The sequence below is a fragment of the Myotis myotis genome, unplaced genomic scaffold (genome assembly GCF_014108235.1).
Source record: "Myotis myotis isolate mMyoMyo1 unplaced genomic scaffold, mMyoMyo1.p scaffold_m19_p_18, whole genome shotgun sequence".
In the NCBI taxonomy this organism is placed as follows: domain Eukaryota; kingdom Metazoa; phylum Chordata; class Mammalia; order Chiroptera; family Vespertilionidae; genus Myotis; species Myotis myotis.
This window is the reverse complement of record NW_023416322.1, coordinates 19,709,036-19,730,562: the sequence shown is the minus strand read 5'-3', so window position 1 is coordinate 19,730,562 and position 21,527 is coordinate 19,709,036. Positions and strand designations below refer to the sequence as shown.

Genomic DNA, 21,527 nt, shown 5'->3' with positions numbered 1-21,527 from the left:
TGCCTGGAACTAGGGGCCAGTGGCAGGCACAGAGTAGGAGAAGGTTGTTGCCCTGAAAGCAAATTGGAGCAGGGAGTGCAGACCTAGTCACCTTTGTACTTCGGCCCTGCAGGCCCCGGGGACAGGGAACTGGGTCCTGGGCTGACCCCACCCCCACCCGCTCCCCCAGCGGCTGCAGAGCAGGGAAACCGAGTGGGAAGCCCATGAGCTGGGAGGCTGTGGCCCCAGGACCCGCTGCTGCGTGGCCCCCTCTGCTCCTTGCGTCTCTCTGTGCTTCCCGTCTGCAGGTCCTGGGCTCTCCCGTGTGCCCCTCGCACCGTGTGTCCTGCCCTTTCCCCGTGGCCGCTGAGGGCTGCCCTCTTTGGCCGGCAGCCGTGGGGTTCTGACCGCGGCCTTCCCCCTTTCCCCTTCGCCAGGCGGGAGCGGAGGCGCCGCCACCACATGTCGGTGTGGGAGCAGCGCACCAGCCAGCTGAGGCGGCACATGCAGATGTCCAGCCAGGAGGCCCTCAACAAGGAGGAGGCCCCGCCCATGAACCCGCTCAACCCCCTCAACCCACTGAGCCCCCTCAACCCGCTCAACGCCCACCCCAGCCTCTACCGGAGATCCCGGCCCCTGGAGGGGCTGGCCCTGGGCCTGGGCCTGGAGAAGTGTGAGGAGGAGCGCATCAGCCGCGGGGGGTCCCTCAAGGGGGACGCAGGGGACCTCTCCAGTGCCCTGGACCACCAGAGGAGCCCCTTGCCACTGGGCAAACGGGAGCCGCCGTGGCTGGCCAGGCCCTGCCATGGGAACTGTGACCCCACCCAGCAGGAGGCTGGGGGAGGGGAGGCGGTGGTGACCTTTGAGGACCGGGCCAGGCACAGGCAGAGCCAGCGGCGTAGCCGGCACCGCCGAGTCAGAACGGAAGGCAAGGAGCCCTCCTCCGCCTCCCAGAGCCGGTCGGCCAGCCAGGAGCGGGGCCTGGATGACGGCGTGCCCACCGAGGGGGAGAAGGACCGCGAGCCCAGGGGCGGCCATGGGGGCAAGGAGCCCACAATCCAGGAAGAAGAGAGAGCCCAGGACTTGAGGAGGTAACAAGTCCCAGGAGCACCCGGAGGCACGTGGCGCGACTGGTGTTGGGGACCCTTCAGTATAAGCCTCTGAGCCTCATTTTGTCCAGTGGGGGTGGTGCTAGTGCACCTGGTACAGGGTATGTGCAACTATGATGGGCAGTGGGCTCTGTCCCCCTGAAAACCAGCCTCTGTTCCAGGGTACCGCCCATCAGGAGTGGGTCATGGGCAGGTGGATGGAAATGAGATGGAGGCGAGGCCCCTGGGTCTTAGCTTCTTTCTGCCCGTTGGGGTGGGAGGCAGCAGAGGCCCCATGTTCCCCAGCAGGGCTCCTCGGCCTCCCCTCACCTCTCCCCGCTTTGAAACAGCATCTTCAGATCTGAGCCCCAACTGTGTCCTCCTCTGTCTTGACAGGACCAACAGTCTGATGGTGCCCCGAGGCTCTGGGCTGGCAGGAGCCCTCGATGAGGCTGACACCCCCCTCGTCCCGCCGAACACAGAACCAGAAGAGGGGAAGGTGCTGACGGAGCAGGAGCCTGAGGGCAGCAGCGAGCAAGCCCTGCTGGGGGACGTGCAGCTGAACGTGGGCCGGGTCAGCCAGAGCGAGCCCGACCTCTCCTGCGTCACGGCCAACACGGACAAGGCCGCCACCGAGAGCACCAGCGTCACTGTCGCCATCCCCGACGTGGACCCCCTGGTGGACTCGACCATGGTGCACAGTGAGGACACAGTCCTGTCCCCGTCACCCCTGCCACCTGGTCTGGGGGGAGTTGTTGGGGGGAGTCGTGGCTCCAGAGTCACCCCAGGAAAGCTGCATGGAAAACCCCACCAGCAGGATAAAATCATTCCTCAACAAGTGAAAAACAGGACAGTTTTTACCCGATGTGCAGGAAAAATAAGTTAGAATTTTCTCAATCTTAACTTTAGGCCATAAGATGTCCTTAAGCCCTGTGACCACCCTAGAGTCTTTGGAAAGATCACGTGTGAGTCTGGACCCAGATCTAGATTCAGCTCCTTGACTTGTATCAACATTTGATGGGCGTTTCCAGGACTTCCAAGATGCTCTGCCACCTGGACAAATAGGGGGCCTCGGATGGGGCAGGGGTGGCAGGAAGGCTCTGTGGCCTGGCTCAGCCTAGCGCATGGCCTCCAGAACGCCTCTGTCCCGCTTCAGGCCTGTTTGTCACCTATGAAGTGAGAACACTGGTGATTCTGAGGTCTCTGTACTAACATTTTATGAATCTATTACTCTTATCTACTGTTTTTCTCCTCCAAAGTTTTAGTCCCTTTCTATCCAGTTCCCTGGAGAGATTAACAAAGGATGTTGTTAATCTAGGAGCCCTTAAAGGGAAATGGCAAGAAAGCACTAAACCGGCACCCTATCTCTGTCCTAACCCCACCCCCATTCCAGACCTAATCCCATGGTCACTGAATTGTGACCACAGGATTCTACCCTTGCTTTTCTCCCTCCCCGACTTGCTCCACCATTTCCTCTCTTAATAGGACAGTCTGGCGTTTCTTGCTTACTCTGTTACGTCTCTATCCCTTCACCTTCTCTACACTGACAATGCCAGTGCTGCTTGGGCAAGTGACATCTCCCAGGCCCGGGACTCCTGGGCTCAGCCAGTTCATGTCTCAGGATCTCAGACTCCCAACCTCTTTTGGGGTCTGTTTAATTTTATGTTCCAATAAATAAGTATGTAGGCCCCTCTTCTATGAGAATCAGTAAGGAAGTTGGACCCTCTCTTTGTTCCCATTCTGGCGCCAGTCCCTGGCTTTGGTGATAGGTAAGAGCATGTTATCAGAAGGCTTTTGGATAGTTTGGATGACTTATTTCATAGAAGGTCCCAGAAGGGGCGGACCCTCAGAGTTTTGCTGCTCACATAAGGTTCCAGGGTAGAGTCACCCACTGAAGGGATCGGTGGGGGAGGTTGACGGGATGCCCGTGGCCTACTTGATAGCCTCAACCCCTCTGCCCCAACCCCACTGTGACACGAGTATAAAACAGGGAGTAGTGGTCCCAAGAGCTCCATTCAGTCCTGGTCCCTTCACCCTCTCTATCCTGGATGTAGTCTTGCACCCACATTCGCATGAATATTGCACTCTCATCTCTGCATTAATCATGACTGGAAAAAGCACAGCCAGGAAGGCAGCTACAAACAGAGGAATGGTTTCTAAAAATCTTCCATTGCAGTGTGGTTTCATCTTGAAAGGATATAGAATTTTAGACCGGAACCTATATTGGCTGTAGGACCTGAAGATAGGTACTTGACTTCCCTCAACTTCACTTTTCCCATCTGTATAATGGGAATAATAATGCATGCCATTCAGTAGCTATTGATGTGAAAATTCAATAAGTGAATAAATACAAAGAATCCAGATATTAGATAAATAAACTGTAAACTTTACAACATAAACCAACCTTCCGTTACCCAGAGAAATGTGGTAAGAATGAATGATTTATATGGCAAAGGCTATACCACATAAAATTAGGGTAAAGCTAGGAGGAGAGAAAGCGCTGGACTCTGTGTAACTAACAAACACTGCATGTGGGCAGGGCACTGCCCTCTGCACCTTCCCGAGGCCCCTTCCCAGCGCCTCCATCCCATCCCCGGTGGATCACCAAGGGCTCCATTCTCGCATGTGACAAGGTTTCTGAGGACATCCACATGTTCCCCTTGCAGTCAGCAACAAGACTGATGGCGAAGCCAGTCCCTTGAAGGAGGCAGAGATCAAAGAGGAGGAGGAGGAAGAGGAGAAGAAGCAGAAGAAGGAGAAGCGTGAGACGGGCAAAGCCATGGTGCCCCACAGCTCCATGTTTATCTTCAGCACCACCAACCCGTAAGTCCCTCCCATCTCCCCCATCCATCCAGGTGTACAGGCAGAGTTTGGGCCAGGGCAGGGCAATGGGGAGATGGAGGGATGAGGGCCCAGTCCTCTTCCTGGTCCTTCCCAGTGGGATACAGCCACCAGAGACATGCAGCATCCAGGGTGCTCACGGGTGGAGATGGGTCATGGAACTGAACATCCTCTGAATTCTGTGCCCATAGTCTAGGGAGTAATTTAAGACAGGAAAGCATGGCAAATGTCATGAGGAAAGGACACTCACCTTTTCTTCGGTCAGTGGAGGGAAGGGAGGAGGAAGTCTATTTGGGATGTGTTACCAAATGGCCCATAGCTGAGACGGTGCCTGTAATGATTGGGTCATCCATTGGCAGTTACGAGTATTGATCCCACTGCTTAATCCAGAATCCCTATGGATTTTGAAGTGGGTGTGTTTAGGGGCATGAGGTGGGGTTGGCAGAGAAGAGTTCGGAAGGTTGGACTCAGGAAAAATGGGATTTTGAAAGGCAAGCTTTCTTCTGCCCTTTACCTGAGCAAGGTATACCTGTAGGCCAGCTTCTGAGGCTAGGAAGACAAGACAGGCAGGCTTTCCGTGGCCACGTGGGCAGGGTCCCGGCAAGCATCAGGGAAGACAGGAACCTGGGCTAAGGACTGTCAGGTCACCCAGGGCCAGAATGCAGTCCATGGGATATAGTCTCTGTAATCAGAATGCCTGGAACTCATGAAAACCTGTTGCTGCTTTCATCAAGAAGCTTAGAATCAAGGTCTATTTTTATGTTCCTTGGTTCTTCTGATCTGCTTGCTCTGCCCCAGTTTCTATACATTGAGATACAGTGGAGGGCCCCCCGAGTGTGTGTATTCTGATGCTGGCTGCGCCCCACGGCTGACGTGCTTGCAGATAATGCGTCTTGGCTTGTGTACAGCAGCCTCCAGCCAATCTGATTACCTTCCCCCTCTGGGGCTTTAAATCAAGGGTGGTGCCTGAGAAATTAAATTGCTCTTCCCAAGGCTTCCTCTGGCCAGGGCCTGGCTGTCTGGAAGAGGCCGTTGTGCCTGTGTGCGGGGGTGGGGAGGCACGATGGGGACAGAGGGAGGCGCCGGCTCAAGGCTCATCCACCCGCAGGATCCGCAGGGCCTGTCACTACATCGTGAACTTGCGCTACTTTGAGATGTGCATTCTCCTGGTGATTGCGGCCAGCAGCATCGCCCTGGCGGCCGAGGACCCGGTCCTGACCAACTCGGAGCGCAACAGAGTGGGTGCACGGGGCCCTTCGCCAACCTCCCCAGCGTCCTGGTACCTGCCCCATCCCAGCATCAGAGGTGGCCTGAGGAAGGCTCCTGGGGAGTGAGGAAGGAGTGAGGCCCACTGGAGCCCACAGGGCTATCAAGGGGGTCTCTGCAGCCACCCATGGGCTTGGATGTGGAATCTGGCATAGGACATGGGGGTGAAGTTGAGCACAGCCTGGGTTCCCCAGGGTGTATGTCAGGAGGTAGGAGAGGGGCAGGGAGGATGGGAACTGACAAGGATTTCAGATCCTGAGCCAGAATTGTGGGGAAGGTTTGTGGGGCAGTTGAGACCCAAGAAAATAAGTTCTGGCCACAGGGAGGGAAGGGCCTAGGACTGGCCCCCATGTCATGTGGCTCCAACCGGACCCGTGGCTCCTCTTTTCTCTGCACCCAGCTAGTGGTTGCAATTCCAAGCTTCTGTTCTGCGGTGGAAATGAGTGGGCGTTGGGTGGGCGGGCAGGGATGTCTCCGTGGGCAGGCGGGAGTGTGTGTGGCCGGGTGACCACGCGTAACCTCCTCCCCTGCACGGTATGTGTCTTCCAGGTCCTGCGGTACTTTGACTATGTTTTCACGGGTGTGTTCACCTTTGAGATGGTTATAAAGGTAAGAGTCTCTAGAGCAGCAGTTCTCAACCTGTGGGTCGCGACCCCTTTGGCGGACGAACGACCCTTTCACAGGTCGCCTAAGACCATCCTGCATATCAGATATTTACATTACGATTCAGAACAGTAGCAACATGACAGTTAGGAAGTAGCAACGAAAATAATTTTATGGTTGGGTCACAACATGAGGAACTGTATTTAAAGGGCCAGAAGGTTGAGAACCACTGCTCTAGAGGAAACCTGGTGGGGTTGGGATAGGTCACCTGTTTGCTCCTCTAGCTTAGTGACCTTCCCCAATGCTGTCACCTACTGGCCAGTGACAGAACCTCAGTACTGGTCTGGTCTCTGCAAACCCCTCCTCCAGCCCCAGGATCCTGATGAAGCCCCTCTTGGCAGGATGTGACTGAGGTGGGCTGTTGGGGGCGGGGGGGGGGGGGGGGACAGGGTGGCAGCCCTGTGGGTGTGGCCGGAGCAGGAGCCAGGCCCACTCCCAGGAGGCAGTGGGAGTGCAGACACTGGGGACAGCAGTCGCCTCCCCAGCGCTCACTGGCTTGAGCCTGGGTATGTGCCAAGGCAAAGGGTTAGGTAGGGTCGGGTTTTCCTGGATTCTGTTTAGTCCCAGCTGCACTCACTGCCTCTGGTCTGTTCCCCATCACCCTGACACCCACATTTCTCTCGTTCCCAGCCTCACCCATCTGGGATCTTTCCCATCTGTGTGTATGTGTGTCATTGCCCGATAGATGAGCCATAAGGAAAGGAGGGACGTGTCAGGGCTCTGTGCCAGCTGAGGGGCCTAGTTGAGCCCTGGTGGCTATGGGACGGGACCTCGGGCTTCAGTTATATGAAGAGAGCCAGTCCTCTGCTCTTTAGGCCCCACGTGGGGTTGGTTGTAGGGGCGATGGCCGTGGAGGCATTGCCTGGGGAGCCCAGAGCTCAGGGCACACATTGCCTGCCCCTCCACCTCATCAGTGGCTGTTCACTCCTTCTCCAGATGATCGACCAGGGCTTGATTCTGCAGGACGGGTCCTACTTCCGAGACCTGTGGAACATCCTGGACTTCGTGGTGGTGGTTGGTGCGCTGGTGGCCTTTGCTTTGGCGTAAGTAACTCTCTCTCCTGTTGGATTACCTTCCCTCCCTCCCTCCTGAGACCCTGGCCCAGGGGAGGCCATCTCCAGGGACAGCAGCGCCCTGAGTGCCAGGGCTGGTGGAGGAGGAGCAGGGAGAGTCTCTAGGGAGCGGTCCGAGGCCTGGTGCTCCTTTCCTGGAGATAATTAAATGTGGGCAGGGGCTCCCCTGTGTGGGCGGTGCCTCCATGGGCTCAGGGAGGGAGCCCGGCATGGCTGCTGGACCCTTTCATTGCTCGGTTCTCTCAAACAAAGAGGCAGTTCTGGGAGATTTCCTCAGCTGGGACCTTTCATCTCTCCCGGAGGCACCCCCACCTCCAGACTCAGCTGCCTCGTAGGGAAGTCATGTGGCCACTGCGCCAGGTTGAGTTTGTGAGCCTTCTGGGCTCCTGCATGATGGTGCGGTGCTGCCTGGCCCTCGGGTGTCAGGTCCTCAGTGTTCAGTGAAAGGCTTCGGACAGGCAGGGGGCGGGGACAGCGCCTCAGGAGGGGACACAGGAGAGGACAGGACCCTGTGTGTGACCCTACACTCCACCCCAGGCCCTCACTCTTCATTCCCGTTGCTCTACACGCTGCTTGCCTAGCTCAAGTCAGGTTGCCAGGTGAGCTGTCCTGCACTGGATGCTAAATCGTAAACTCGCCACTTATAATGGCTTGTCAATGCAAATAGTTTAAAAGAAAAGTAGTGATTCTGCTCCCACCTCCCCCTCCCCTGACTTGGGCCTGGGCATCAGTCAGACTCATGATGCAGGCTCTGTGGCAGCTGGTGCCAGAGCTTCCCGTTGCTGCGTGCCATCGTCGCCGGGTGCGAGGGGAGGTCAGGACTCCCTACCACGCAGGGGAGCTGGATTGCAGCCGCATTTGGCCTTTCCTTCCTCAGTCCTGGGCCAGGAAGGAGCATGAGTCAGTCTGCCTCTTGATGCCAGCAGGACCCGGAATTCCCACACTGGCTTTTATTACATTCTTCTCACTGAAGCATGTCACTCTCCTGACACCGACACGGGGCCCTAAGATGGATAAGGTCTGTGGAAGGCACGCAGAGCTCGCCGCAGCGGCAGAGCTGGTTCTGACTTTGTTCAATGACTTACACAGGCTCAGGCGATTTTAGATCTGGAAGGGCCCTTGAGGAGCCCCAGGATCTGGTACTCGGGTGCTGGTGTAGCTTTGGGAGCTTGTGTTTGGGAAGGCGTGAAGGGAGGCACCTGGGAAAGGAATAACCATTTAGAACTGAAATGCGAGTCTATGCTCACGGTCAGCAGAGCATAGGAACATTAGAACCATCATCTCACCTGACACCTGGCTGCATCCAAGGCAGCCCCCCTCAAACCTCAAGCTTTGCCTTTTTGGCTTCTTTCTTGGCAGCACCCCAAGAAAGAACTGAAAGGGGGGGTCTCCCAAAGGAAGCTCTGAGTACACATTAATCTTGTAGAGGGGACAAAAGAGTGGACAGAGTTCTGCTTCATGCAAAAGAAGACCCATTTACCACTGAGCGAGACAGGTCGTCCAGCTCCATTGTTCTGGGGAAGCAAATGAAGGATTAAAATTAAATTTAGCCGTCAGGTAGCCCATTAACTGGACTTAGGCTGGCGGCTGAGCTGGAATTGGAAATTTCCAGCAGTGAGCGGAGAGAAAGATGCTGTTCCGCGAGACTCCAACTTGAAGAGCCCCCTCGGAGAGACTTTACCTGACTTTGCGCCAGGCAGGGACACCACAGATGATTAATGCCCATGGACTCTTGGGATGCCCAGGGCTGTATTATACTCTGGCTGCCTTGGGAGGGTGGAGGGAGGGACAAAGTGAGAGCCACATGGAGCGAGTGCCTGAAAGAGAGAGAGAAGTTCCCAGGCTACCTGCTCTTGGCATTGAGTCCCAGAATGCATGTGTCCTCTGTGACATGTGCTGTTGGAGGACCCTCTGGGAAGTGGGCTTGGAGACCGTCATCATATGGAGGCCATGGGTGTGAATGCCCATTTTCTCTTGCTTAACAAGCCCAGATTTGGGAGATGGTTGATCATAAATGGCATCTCAGCAGTGAACAGATAGAAAGATGTTGTTCCAAGAGACCCAGAACCAAGCAGAACGAAATGGACCCATCAGGGAGCACGGCCCCATCCATGTGGTAACCGACAATATGGATACCGGGACCCAGATGTTAGCCCCCCGCACAGAACCTTCCCAGCCATGGGAGAGCCAGGTCCTGCTGGATTAGGAAAAACCACTCACACTGTCCTCACATTTGAAAGTAGTTTTAGAATAATTCAGGTCAGAGGAGGTCATGAGGGGAAGTGTCAGCTCTGATCATGTGACCCGCCAGCCATCTGCTTAATCCACACTGGCAGAGGCACAGCCTAGCATTATGAATTAGTCTCCAGCTGGTATGTGTGAGGGGGTGTATCTGGCTGGACTTCAGCCAGTACCTAGACCTTCTTAGAAAGATCAGCCGATGAGAAGGTTTGGGGTGTTTAGAATGTGAAGGCTAAGAGCCAAGACATCAGGTCACTAGACTGACCAGATTGAATAACAAAATTGCGAGGAGACGGTCCGCCGCTCTGCTGTCTCCTGCCGCGGCTCCGAGCTTGGACTAAAATGCCTTCCAGTGAGAGTATGGTGCTGTGTTTGCCAAGGAGAAATGTGCAGAGGCCAACATGAGTGTGTTCAGGGAGCTTGTTGAGGTCCACATGCAAGAAGGAAAGAATTCTGCACTAACCAGTTAGCATAGAGCCAGGCTCTGGTCCCAGAGCAAAGAAAGAAGCAGAGGATGTAGAGCTCATGGGTGACCCCGAAATGCTGAGGGATGGGTCAGGAAGAAGAGGGACCCTCCCACTTGGCCACAGCTGAGCAGTGACGAGGTCAAAGTGCTGGCCTTGGAGCTCCCTCTTCAGAGACGAGCGCTGCCAGTGCAGAGGCGAGAGCTGCCTCCTCGTTTCCATGGGGCTTGGAGTTCAGAGCGCTTCACCTCTGTACGTCATTTGTCCCGGACAGGCCTGTTTTACCCTTGAGAAATGGATCGCCTGAGGTTTGACTGTTTGACTTGTGCATCCCAAAGCCAGTTCTTAAACAATTGATTTTTTAAATTTTATTTCAAGTTCAGGGCTTTCTCCATAACATGATGCTCCCCTCTGTCTCAGATATTCTAGTTAGTTCCAAGCCATTACCCCTGTCAGCTCCAAGCAGTGGCTTGGTGTGGCTCTGTCCTCGGCCTCCAGCTGCTTCTGCCTCTGCCTGGAGATGGACAAGGCCTGTGTGCCTGATGGAGAAGGCAACTCTGTCCTTGTCCATCTTGCTTTTCTGTCTGTACCTGGCTCTTCCATGAGGCCTCATCGGCCCCGGTCTGATGAAGGATGCTAGAGCAGACAGCTCAGTGTTTGAGCTCGGGAACCGCTGGTTCCTTACCTGTTTCCTTCTTTGGCTAAAAGCCTCCAGTGGTTTCCATGTGGAAAGGCATTGCGACATCAGAAATAAAAACATAGGATTGAGAGTCAGGTAGCCTTAGGTCTGAATCTCAGCCCTCTTCACGGTTAGCTGCCTTCACTCTCTGGACATCCACTTGCTCATCTGTACGTGGAAATTAAAAATAACTGTTTTTTGATCTTGTGAGAATTAAATAAGGTGAAATGCATTCAGTGTTCAATATAGTGCCGAGCATTTAGAAAGTGGGTAATACATGGTAGTTATTTTGCCTATCAAATAATAGCCCAGACACTTTAGCAAGGTTCAGGGCTCCTCCCAGCACGGCCCCTGCCCTCGCCTTCCCCTCAGCAAACCCGTCTATTCCTAATGCAAGACATGCCCTCAGACCCCCTGCTGTTCTGTCCTGGGTTTGTTGGGGGGACAGAAAGCCATGCCACCTAAGGAGGGAAGGCTCTCCAGGACACGACACCCCCACTCTGTCCCCGGTGCAAGGAGAGTTGGGTTCTAGCAGAAATCCACGTGAGAGCATGTTCTTCGAGGACAGGGGACTGGAAGCTGAAGGGCAAGATTGCAGTAAGTGATGAGTGATTACGCATGAAGGATCTGGAGGGCACTTGGCAACTGAGCTAGAAAAGTCTCATCTTTTACTGATGAGACATAAGAGAAACATGGCGTTATTTTCTGGAGAGCTGCCGGGAGCTTACCAAGTAAGTGGGAAGTAAATGGAAGATCGTGTGGCCCAATTAAGTCCCAATTAAAGTGGGACCAGGGTGTCCTTGCCTGTGAAATTATCCTCAGACTTTAACATTAGAGTCCATTTTTAAACCTGGTAAAATTTCACTCATTAGCTAGGCAGTGTAAAAAAAAAAAAATAAATCTGATTATATATTTAATAGCAACGACTAGCAAAGGATTATTGGATGGTTATATTTAAATGATGTATAAAAAAAGCACATGAATTAAAGTGCCTCAAAGTGCTGGAAGAGTTTGTGCTGCTAGTTTGATAAGACCTCTCCTGTGCGGTCTTGCTGACTTGGACATCAGCTTGGATAATTCTTACATGCGTGGGTTTGGGAAAGGTCCTTTGGCCTAGCCCTGTGGTCGGCAAACTCATTCGTCAACAGATGCTTCTGGATGTAAAGGTCTTGGGGTTAAGGACCTGGTCAGGCACAAGTGAGCGCCTGGAGTGAGGGACCCTTGACCACCTGCCCGGCCATTGATCCCACTCTGTTCTCTCACTTTGGAGATACGGAAGGTTCCCCTACGCATAGCTTTTGCTTAAGACGAATGCAGCCGGCAGGGGGGCTGGGGAGGGGGGGAGGGTGACCTATGTCCTATGTTGTTGTTTTCGTAAACTTTTCAATCAAATGATTCCAGTTTTCCATAGCATTGAGCGTACAGTTACACTTTGATTTATTTGCTTGTTGACTTGAGGCCTGTCTTCCCTGCTAGACTGGGTGTTTCAAGAGGGGAGGGACCTTGTTTGTTTTGTTCACAACTGTGTATCCAGCACCTAGAAAGAGTCGCTGACGTATGTCAAGGACTCCACCAATGCTGCTGTATGAATGCATAAAGGGATACTTGACTGACCAACCTGGTATCCTGGGTGAGAAGGTGCTGTTGCCATTTAGGGGAAGGTATTATCTCTGCCCGCTTAACATTTGGAGATTATCCCATGATGGATTTAAGGTTTAGGAGGCCTTGGGTTTACTTCCCAAGTTAGTATCCATTTGCCATTTGCAGTGAAATTAATATAATTTTGAATACGGGACTATTTACTGAGTAAAATGGTATTTAGAAGTTTTTGTGGTATATGGTGGTATAACATAGGTTTGTGGCACATTAAAAAAATTTAAGAGAAATTGTCTTCACTGCAACCAGCAACTAAGAACCAAAGCCTGAATTCTAGGCACTGCCTCATAGCAGCAGGCCAGGTCATGAGGTACTGCAGCTCACTCTCCGGGTCATCTTATGCAAGGCCCATCTCCCGGCCGCCGGTGCCTCGCAGTTAAGAGGACCTCGGGGGTCTGTTCCGGCCTGGAATCCGGTGTGCTGTTTGACGGAGCCCAGAGCAGAGCCTGCTGGTGCAGAGGCCTGGTGCAGAGCAAGAGCTCCCAGCACCACAGCCCAGCTCGCCCTGCCAAGGCCGGGCGCTCACTCAGCCTCTCCGAATCTCTTCTGTAAAACAGGGATAGTAACACCTACGCCCTACAGTTATTAGGGCGTCCAAATAAAGAGTTGCACTGCAAGTGCTTAGCTCAGACTCTAGCCAGGAAGAAACATGTAAAAAGCTAGCTCTCATGATTTCACCTCAAATATTTTACATTTATGCTCTCACCCTTTTTTTGATATGTTTTTAAAATTAATTTTAGCGGGAGAAGGGAGAGAGAGAGAAACATTGGTGTGTGAAACATCTATTGCAACCTGGGTATGTGCCAAGGTGTTGTTACACCTCACCAGTAGAGCTCAGATGATTTTTTTTTCAAGTTGTACAGTAAACAGCTCACGATGGACAATTGGTCATTTCATTTATCAAAAGGCATCCCTACGTGTGACACGGGGACCCTGATAGACCACGCCTTCCCCATATTTCGAGGCAGTTTTATGGTGTCGCCCATCTGTGCTTTTTAAAGATGACAGAGTGCCCCTCATACTTTGGTCACATGACCCCTGTTTGAATGAAGTCCTTCATGAGCATAAATATGGCAGGATGACTTGAATGCCCTTCGAGAGAGGTGAACTCTGGCCTAGAACAGGTGTAATTCCTCCAGCTGGCTTCTTATAAATTCACTGGAAACAGTGTTTGTCTAAAGATGACTAAAGAGATGGAAATAAAAGCCCGCATTTAAAACTTCAGTTACTCTAGGCTCAGCGGAATAACGTACGATGATGGAGGCAGCCGCACCCTCTGCCTTTGGCAAGTGGGAGGGGGTGGGGAGCACGTGGGTGCTGGCCTGCCTTTCACAAAGCCTGTGGGTTTGGCGGGTGTCAAGGCCGAGAGTCTGTGAGCGGGACCTCACAGGCCTGTGCGCCTCCGGTTTCCTGTCTTGTAAGGTTCCCTTTGTCCATGAAGTTTCTGATCTTCTTTCTCCCCATCCCCTTTTCTCTCTCTTTTTGAAACTGCTTTCTGCTCGGATCCTCCATAGAAACGCTTTGGGGTAAATATTATTCTCAATTTTCTTTGAAGGGAGAACTCGGGCCTGGGTGGGAGGCGGGAGAAAGCGTGTTTGGGAGGGAAGCGTGGCTGGTGAAGGAAGGCACAGTGCGTTTACGTGAGCGGTGAGTTTCCTCTGAAAGGAGTCGCCAAGCCTTCTTGGGACGTGGCCCTTCTGATTGGTTTGAATATGGATTTGGCTTTGCCTTTATTAGATAGGTAGATAGATGACCCTGATACAGTAAAAAAGTTTATAAAATGTACAAAGCCCCTGCATGCAAATGACCTTATCGATGTGACATGTTTGGGTTATCTATGTTCACCGCCAGGGTTGACTAAAAGTGACTTGTCGGTCATGGCCTATAACCTTTAAGAGGGTCTTTAAATTTACAATCTGAGCATAGCCAGCATTTCTTGAATTACATCAAATGTCTCCGACCTGACCTGGGATGGACGTACCTCCCTATTGGGGGTGGGTGTGACAGGAAGGGCCCATCGGATGTTCTGGGACCCATTGCTCAGGAGGTTGGTGTGATGGTCGTGTGGGCCCACGCGAGGGAAGAAGCAGAGCCTGAGCTCACTGCTGAGAGTCATCTGCACCGTCTGCGTGTTTTACAAACTGCAGTTGTTTGAATTGAATGCAAAGATCTCAGGGGATGAGCAGGGTGGAGAGAGAAATTGCAGGTTGATTTATTCACTTCATTCAAGCTAAAAAGAAATGTATCTGTAAGGAGCAAACGTTGCCAAGAGGCTGCAGAGGGTGGGCCATTGGCTGTGGGGGAGGATGGAGGTGGGCAGGCACTGCAGTCTGGGCTTCTCCCAGCGCGGGCTCTCTGCAGTCTGTGCTGGGCGCACAGCATCTGAAACGGGGGGGCGGGGACTGCGGGAAGAGCCAGCCATACGGATCACTGGGGTGTGAGCCAAGGTCCTGGCAAGAAGCCTGCATGACATGCCGTCTCTGGAATAGGCAGCCCAGCACAGCAAGGGTGTCAGGTCCCCACCAGCCTTCCTCACCCTGCTCTCCCCTGAGCTGACAAGCTCTGCTGAGGTGACAAACCTAGAGCCAAAGACAGGGCGAGGTCAAGTCCCCTAAGGAGACTTGCTCTCAACCATGGGGTACTAATTCCTTTAACCAATGTCATCGGCGAGTCTACCACTGCAGAAGCAGTAGCCTGGGCACCGCGGGGACCCACAGTGTGTGACCATCATGTTCCCTAGTCAAGTTCTCTTCCTTGTTCGTTTTGCCAGTGAGCTACTTAGCAACATTCCACTGGCTGATAGGGAGAGGAAGTGGTCATTAACATGTGTGCATGGATGCCTCTGTGTGTGTGCGTGTGTGCCTCTATGTGAGGATACTTATGTGTGTGTGCATATGAGAGTGTGCACACTGGGGAGTGCCTTGAAAAGTTTCCCAATGCATGTTTTGTGGCGTCTCCCAGAAGGACCCGAGTCCTGGCCTTTGGCCTACCTCTCCCCCTTTACTCCGTGGTTAATGCAGAAATGTGAATGTCACTTTCATTTCTCCCCGTCCTGGGCTTCCCCGGGGGTCTTTCCCCTGCAGAACCAACAAGGGGCGGGACATCAAGACCATCAAGTCCCTGCGGGTGCTCCGCGTGCTGAGGCCTCTGAAGACCATCAAGCGCCTGCCCAAGCTCAAGGTAATGCTCTCTGAGTTTCTTCCCAACAAGTCCCCTTTGCCCATCCTCTCTCTGCAGCCACGGTTGGCTTGCTCTTGTAGAATTGTATCTGGGAATAGTCCTGTTGCGCACATGGGGACCTAGGTTCTTTTCATCTACCTGGCAGCATCCCAGGAAATCTATGAAGGGGCTTTTGCCTCTTGCATTCGGCCTCAGGCGATAGTTTATACACTCTGGTTGTGGCTTGTCATTCAGGAAAAACCGTGTGACTGTCCCGGAGCCTCCCCAGATGGAAGCAGCGGGGCCGCTGTCTGCGGTCTCCACGCTGGGTCAGGCCAGGTAACCAGGGTGTTTCCCTCCTTGAGGTTCTGGAGCAGGACAGACTCTGGCACTGGCCCTTCCTGTTTTTGAGGCGCTGATAGGTCAGTCGCTTGCCCAAGAACAGAGGCATTTGTGGCAGAAGCAGAGAAGAAACGGGGAAGTGAGCTAGGGTGAGTTAGGGTCTTCCTGTTGCCAGGAGCTGTGTTTGCCTGCACAGGCAGGTCATCTGGTTCTGCTGCTCCTGACAGGTGCCCTCCCGGATTCTTCCTGACCTCGGGGTGTGCTTCCCCAGTCCAGTCCTGTTTGCTACATGTTGAACCTGCCTCTCCCACACACATCCATGGCTGCTATGGAAGCGGAAGTTTCCTGGGAGAAAAGTTGTCTCCTGAATTCCTGTGAATGACAGCCAACCCTGCTTCCTAGTTCCCCTTCCTCATTAGGTTCACATATTCTAGAATATTCCCCACCAACCCCTCTGCCTCCCCCATGCTGCCCTCAGCACACTGTTTCCCTTTCCGCCCTCCGGCTCTGCAGAGGCAGCAAAACCAGCTGGATTTATCAAAGGCTGGGACAGCAGGGAAGTCACTTCTGAAAGCCCCCTACCTGGCAGGGCCACGGCTTCCTCTTAGAGCCCAGGGCCCTGGTCACCTGCACAGGTTCCCAGGAGGCTCATGCCCCACAGGAAGTGCCCTCACTGCCTGCTTTCCCTGGCCCTGCCTTCCCGCCAGGAGGAGGCACCTCCCACAGTGCCGGGCAGTCTTTCACGTGCTGCTTGTTACAGCCCTCCACCTGGTGAAGGGCCCAGCACTGGGCCTGGACTGGGTCAGTGCCCACAGGCATTCGTTCCCTTCTGTCCCACGCCAACCAGATTTGGCCGGGAGACCTGGGCCCTGACCTCTCTTGGTAGCTGCCGTCTTGTGTCTCATCTCTTCCACCCTATGTGGGGTCCTGGGGAGGGGACAGGTGGCGTGATGCGATTAGTTAACAGACTGGAGGGCGACCCCACCCTTGGCTAATTCCGTTTAATGAAGAAGAGCTGGCTCCTCTCTCTGTCGCTCGGTCACCGAGGGAGATGTGGATGGCTCTGACGGTTCCACAGGCTGCATGTCACTCACAGTCCCTGCAGTGTTGAACTAATTACACCAGCAGTGTTCACCCGCCCTGCGAAGAGCGACTGCAGAGATGCGATGCCACCGTGCACCAGACTCTCCAGTGAGCTAAACCTAAAAACCTAGAAAATAACCTAAAAATGGCTTGCAATGTGTTGAGGTCCAAGTTCCTTCTCATGGCTTCGGACTTAGAGCGGCTTCTCCCAAGAGGAATCCAGTGCCCCTTTAACTGAATATCCTGCGTTGGCGCACCTGGTCTTCCATGTCCACCCCAGGGTGGCTGTCCATCCCTTCCCATACCACCTATGACATCTTTATCCCAGCTTTCAACTGGAGAACATTTATGTGAAGGGTTGAATGTAATCGGAGCAAACTTGCATTAAAATGGACAAAGATGATAGTTTATTTCATTCCAACCCATTTAGAAAGGTAAAGAGAAAAGGACATATTCAGTATACAAATCAAATCTAAGAATGTCACCAAATACATGCACGATCAGGGAACAAGCTATTTAATGGCTGAAATGGGCTGAACGAACCCAAAGATCCCTTTCTGCAATAAATTTCTGTCTTCCCACCAAATAGAGTACACCTAATGGGGTTCCTCAAAGGAATTCCTCCATTGCCCGATGCATCTGTCTCTCTTGCTCTGGGGTCGCTGTCAGATTCAGAGCATGTGTCCCCTTCTCAGGTGGTGGGTCCTTGTAGTCGTGACCAGCTTGGAAGCCAGCTCTGAATCCCATGAGTGTCACTGCTTAGCAAGGCGATGTCTCCTGAGGCACCTTCTCAGTGGGCTGGCTCAGCTCTAGGCAAACGCGCAGGCCCTTCCGGGACTCACACCCCGGGCTCTTCTGTGCACAGGCTGTCTTTGACTGCGTGGTGACCTCATTGAAGAACGTCTTCAACATCCTCATTGTCTACAAGCTCTTCATGTTCATCTTTGCTGTTATCGCCGTTCAGCTCTTCAAGGGAAAGTTCTTTTATTGCACGGACAGTTCCAAGGACACAGAGAAGGAGTGCATGTAAGTGCCACCATGCATCCCGTCCCCACCGCTCACTTTCTGCTGAAGTGTGTTCCCAGGAGGCCCACACGACCTCCATACATAGCTCTATTCTTTCTCTCATACCCTTCACATTTCTCTTTTAGAAAAAGGCAAAATGGGAGGTTGCTAAACTTTTATTGAGTATATAGAATCTTTTTTGTATCCGACATGGTACCTGGCATTCTACCATATGTGTGTGTGTGTGTGTATATATATATATATATATATATATATATATATATATATATATATAATTCTTAAATCTTTATAACCACCTTTTGAGATAGGTTTTATTTGCATCTTCTAGATGTGGAGCTGCGGTTCTGAAAGTTTAAGTTACTGAAAGGATTCGGAATCAATCTTCTATGTCTGTTGGGCACCAAATCCCATTTTTATTCCACAGTGGTACACTGCCTTGAATAAAATTCCTTTTTCATTGCATCTGTGCGCTGATCAGTTGCCCTGCATCACTGACGTCCATAGAATTCCCTGACTCCCTGTGAGCTATAGTGAAGGGGCTCTGTTTCATTTCTGCACTGATTTTAGAGGCAACTACGTAGATCACGAGAAAAACAAGATGGAGGTGAAAGGTCGGGAATGGAAGCGCCATGAATTCCACTACGACAACATCATCTGGGCTCTACTGACCCTCTTCACTGTCTCCACGGGGGAAGGATGGCCTCAGTGAGTGACGAGCTTGCTTGTCTGTGAGCTGGGGTGGGACCATGTGGTTGCCTTTGAGAAGCCGATTCAAGATGAACCAGGGTAACCCTTAGTTATTATACCAGGGAGAGTAAGTGGCTCTGAGTGGGTGAGAGAGGCAGGAGAGAGGAAGAATGGGAATCCTTAAGGCAAGAATTGAGAGGGAGATGACAATGTCTGGGAAATATTTGAAACTTTCAATGTTTTAGCCAAGTACTGAGGAGTTGAGTGGACCCATTGTACTCTTATAGAGCAATTAAGTTTTGAACAGCTTTCTATCCCTTACAAGAGTCCCTGGGAGTTGTTTTAAACAGATTTCACCTCCAACCTCGCCCTACACCTGAGGATTTGAGGATTTTAGGGATGAGCTGGCAGAACACAGAGACACTTTCTGTGATCACACCTCTTCTAAAGAAGACAACAATGTCGTTTCTTTTTTTCCAAAAGATTTTTTTATTGTTTTTAAGAGAGGAAGGGAGAGAGAGAGAGAGAGAGAGAGAGAGAGAGAGAGAGAGAGAGAAAGAGAGAGAAAGAAATGTGGCTGTGAGTGAAACATCAATTGGCCGCCTCCTGCACACCCCCTACCAGGGGTCCAGTCCACAATCCAGGCATGTGCCCTCACCAGGAATTGAACAGGCAACTTTTTGGTGCGTGGGTCGATGCCCAACCAACTGAGCCACACCGGCCAGGAAAGAACAGGTTTTTATGCTACCCATAGCTGTACAGTGGCTTCTCAGAGACTTGGCAGTTACTAAGATGCCCCTTTCTGGAAGCAGCATGCTCTAGTTGGCAGCAAAATGCCAAGTGGAAATCAGGAGTCTCTTGGTATTGAATATGACAACCTACACTATCAAATAATGTCACTGTTGCTTAGAAGTTGGATGCCTGATGGAGCGGGCTAGAAAAGCAGTGGGTTGAGGGTCACTGAATCCCCACCAACTTGGTTATTATAGACCCCAAATATATTAATGGAGGTTCTGCACAGTCAAGGGGGCCAGACAAGAAAATATAATCGGTGGCATATCTCCTACTGAAGCCTTGAGTCAGAGCAGCGGCTGAGACGGCCACCCACCATCTGTGCCCCCTCATCCTGTCCCCACAGGGTTTTGCAGCATTCTGTCGATGTGACGGAGGAAGACCGAGGCCCGAGCCGCAGCAACCGCATGGAGATGTCCATCTTTTACGTGGTCTACTTTGTGGTCTTCCCTTTCTTCTTTGTCAACATCTTCGTGGCTCTCATCATCATCACCTTCCAGGAGCAAGGGGACAAGATGATGGAGGAGTGCAGCCTGGAGAAGAACGAGGTAGGTCAGGTGGTCTGCAGCGTGGGCAGGCAGGGCACCAGAAAGGGACTCAGACCAGCAGTGTTGGGAAGGAAGGCAGTTTCCTTAACTTAATATTTATAGGGAGAAGGTGGGGAAATTACTCGGTCGTTAAGTAAACTTTTTTGAGCATCCGCTCTGTGGAAGGCCTATAGATGCCGTGCAGAGTCCAGAAGTGTGCTGTACGGTGGGGGGTGATTAAGACACCTGGCCACCTGGCTGTGTTGCTCTGCGACGCATGTTTGCTCTAAAGGAAGGGGATATGGCTCATTTACAACTGCTTTTCTAGTAACAAGCATAGTTCTGGTAGATTGTAGGGTTTGTTGTTTTATAATGGAACTGAACTAGAAACTGGGACTATAAGGGAAGTGCATCAAGTGCTATGGGAACGCATAGAGAGATTTTGCCTTCTGACTGAGGGCATCAGATAAGGCTTCCTGCCTAAGCATCTTCGCCACACGCCATGTGAAAAGGACATTATTAATAACCATGAAGTCCTTACCCCATGTGACAGGGCCCCACAGTTCTGTGTATTCATTTAAGGTGACACGTCACCTACAGTGTTGTCCAGACAATCCCTCTTGCCATTTTTACATCTGCTTGTGCCACCCTGCGTTTTATACGCTGTCCTCTTCTTCTAGCCACCTAACAGAGCCACGAATGTGCAAGGCTTGGGGGCTTGGGGCTTGGGCCAATAACCAATCACGACTTCCCTGCAGAGGGCGTGTATCGACTTCGCCATCAGCGCCAAGCCGCTCACCCGCTACATGCCGCAGAACAGGCACACCTTCCAGTACCGCGTCTGGCACTTCGTGGTGTCTCCGTCCTTTGAGTACACCATCATGGCCATGATCGCCTTGAACACCATCGTGCTGATGATGAAGGTGAGAGGGTGGTGGCCGGAGGCACTGGGGCAGGCGAACCTCGGGGACTCTTCCCTCACGGAGCAATTGCGTGTTCACCCAAGACACCCCACCTTCCCAGTGTGAGGTTCCTTACCTACTTTTCCGTCGTGGATTCTCTTTTTGATCTTCTCTCCATCAATAGCCCAGCCTCTGAGTCTTTGGGGCAAAATACAGTGAAACATAGCAGCTTCCCAGTAGTTCCCAAGACCAGAGGTTGTGATGGCAATGAGCTTCAGACAAGGGTGGAAATTTGCGGAGATGTAGGTGATCACAGGGTTCTAACGGAGTGTTGGGAGAGGTTTGACCTTGTTTAATACTAAATGGGCAAGTTTTAACTCTGGAAAAGGTTTCTGTCCTGCCCACCTTCATCTTGAGAAGACTGGCTTTTGCTAATAAGTAGCCTTGGGGGAGGGTCTGTGTTTCCCTCAGTTTTATTTCGTTCTTCCCTATGGAATATGTAAATCTTCCCTATGGAATATGTAAGTCTTCTCTGCATAATTCCATGTCAGTCTCTCCTGCGCCATGTGCCAGAATGCCAGGAATGGTGGGGGGTGGGGGGGGGGGTGAGAGAGAGAGAGAGAGAGAGAGAGAGAAAGAGAGAGAGAGAGAAATGTGGATGTGAGTGAAACATCAATTGGCTGCCTCCCGCACACCCCGCTACCAGGGGTCCAGTCCACAATCAAGGGTATGAGAGGAAGAATAGAGCTACGTATGGAGGTCGCGTGGGCCTCCTGGGAACACACTTCAGCAGAAAGTGAGCGGTGGGGAGCCTCTCACCCGAGGGCAGGGGTGGGAGATGGCCAGCCTCGGGGACACAGAGTACCCCTCTCACTTTAAGGGTTGGTTCTTTCTCTCCTCTTTTCTCTTCCTGGCAGTACTACTCTGCGCCCTGTACTTATGAGCTGGCCCTGAAGTACCTGAATATCGCCTTCACCATGGTGTTTTCCTTGGAATGTGTCCTGAAGATCATCGCGTTTGGCTTCTTGGTACGTGATGGCATGTATCCTCAGCCCATTT

General features: G+C 52.4%; 1 protein-coding gene across 1 annotated transcript in view; it reads left to right on the top strand.

The window, feature by feature from the left end:
- LOC118673559 (voltage-dependent R-type calcium channel subunit alpha-1E) overlaps positions 1-21,527 on the top strand; it is a 77,366-nt gene that overhangs the window by 18,541 nt on the left and 37,298 nt on the right. The window contains exons 13-25 of the mRNA XM_036344540.1: positions 417-1,070; positions 1,464-1,768; positions 3,734-3,890; positions 5,017-5,146; positions 5,724-5,783; positions 6,774-6,880; positions 13,465-13,476; positions 15,034-15,130; positions 17,400-17,560; positions 18,128-18,265; positions 19,386-19,587; positions 20,325-20,489; positions 21,386-21,496. Coding sequence (XP_036200433.1) covers positions 417-1,070; positions 1,464-1,768; positions 3,734-3,890; positions 5,017-5,146; positions 5,724-5,783; positions 6,774-6,880; positions 13,465-13,476; positions 15,034-15,130; positions 17,400-17,560; positions 18,128-18,265; positions 19,386-19,587; positions 20,325-20,489; positions 21,386-21,496 — 2,299 coding nt within the window. The remainder of the gene's footprint in view (positions 1-416; positions 1,071-1,463; positions 1,769-3,733; positions 3,891-5,016; positions 5,147-5,723; positions 5,784-6,773; positions 6,881-13,464; positions 13,477-15,033; positions 15,131-17,399; positions 17,561-18,127; positions 18,266-19,385; positions 19,588-20,324; positions 20,490-21,385; positions 21,497-21,527) is intronic.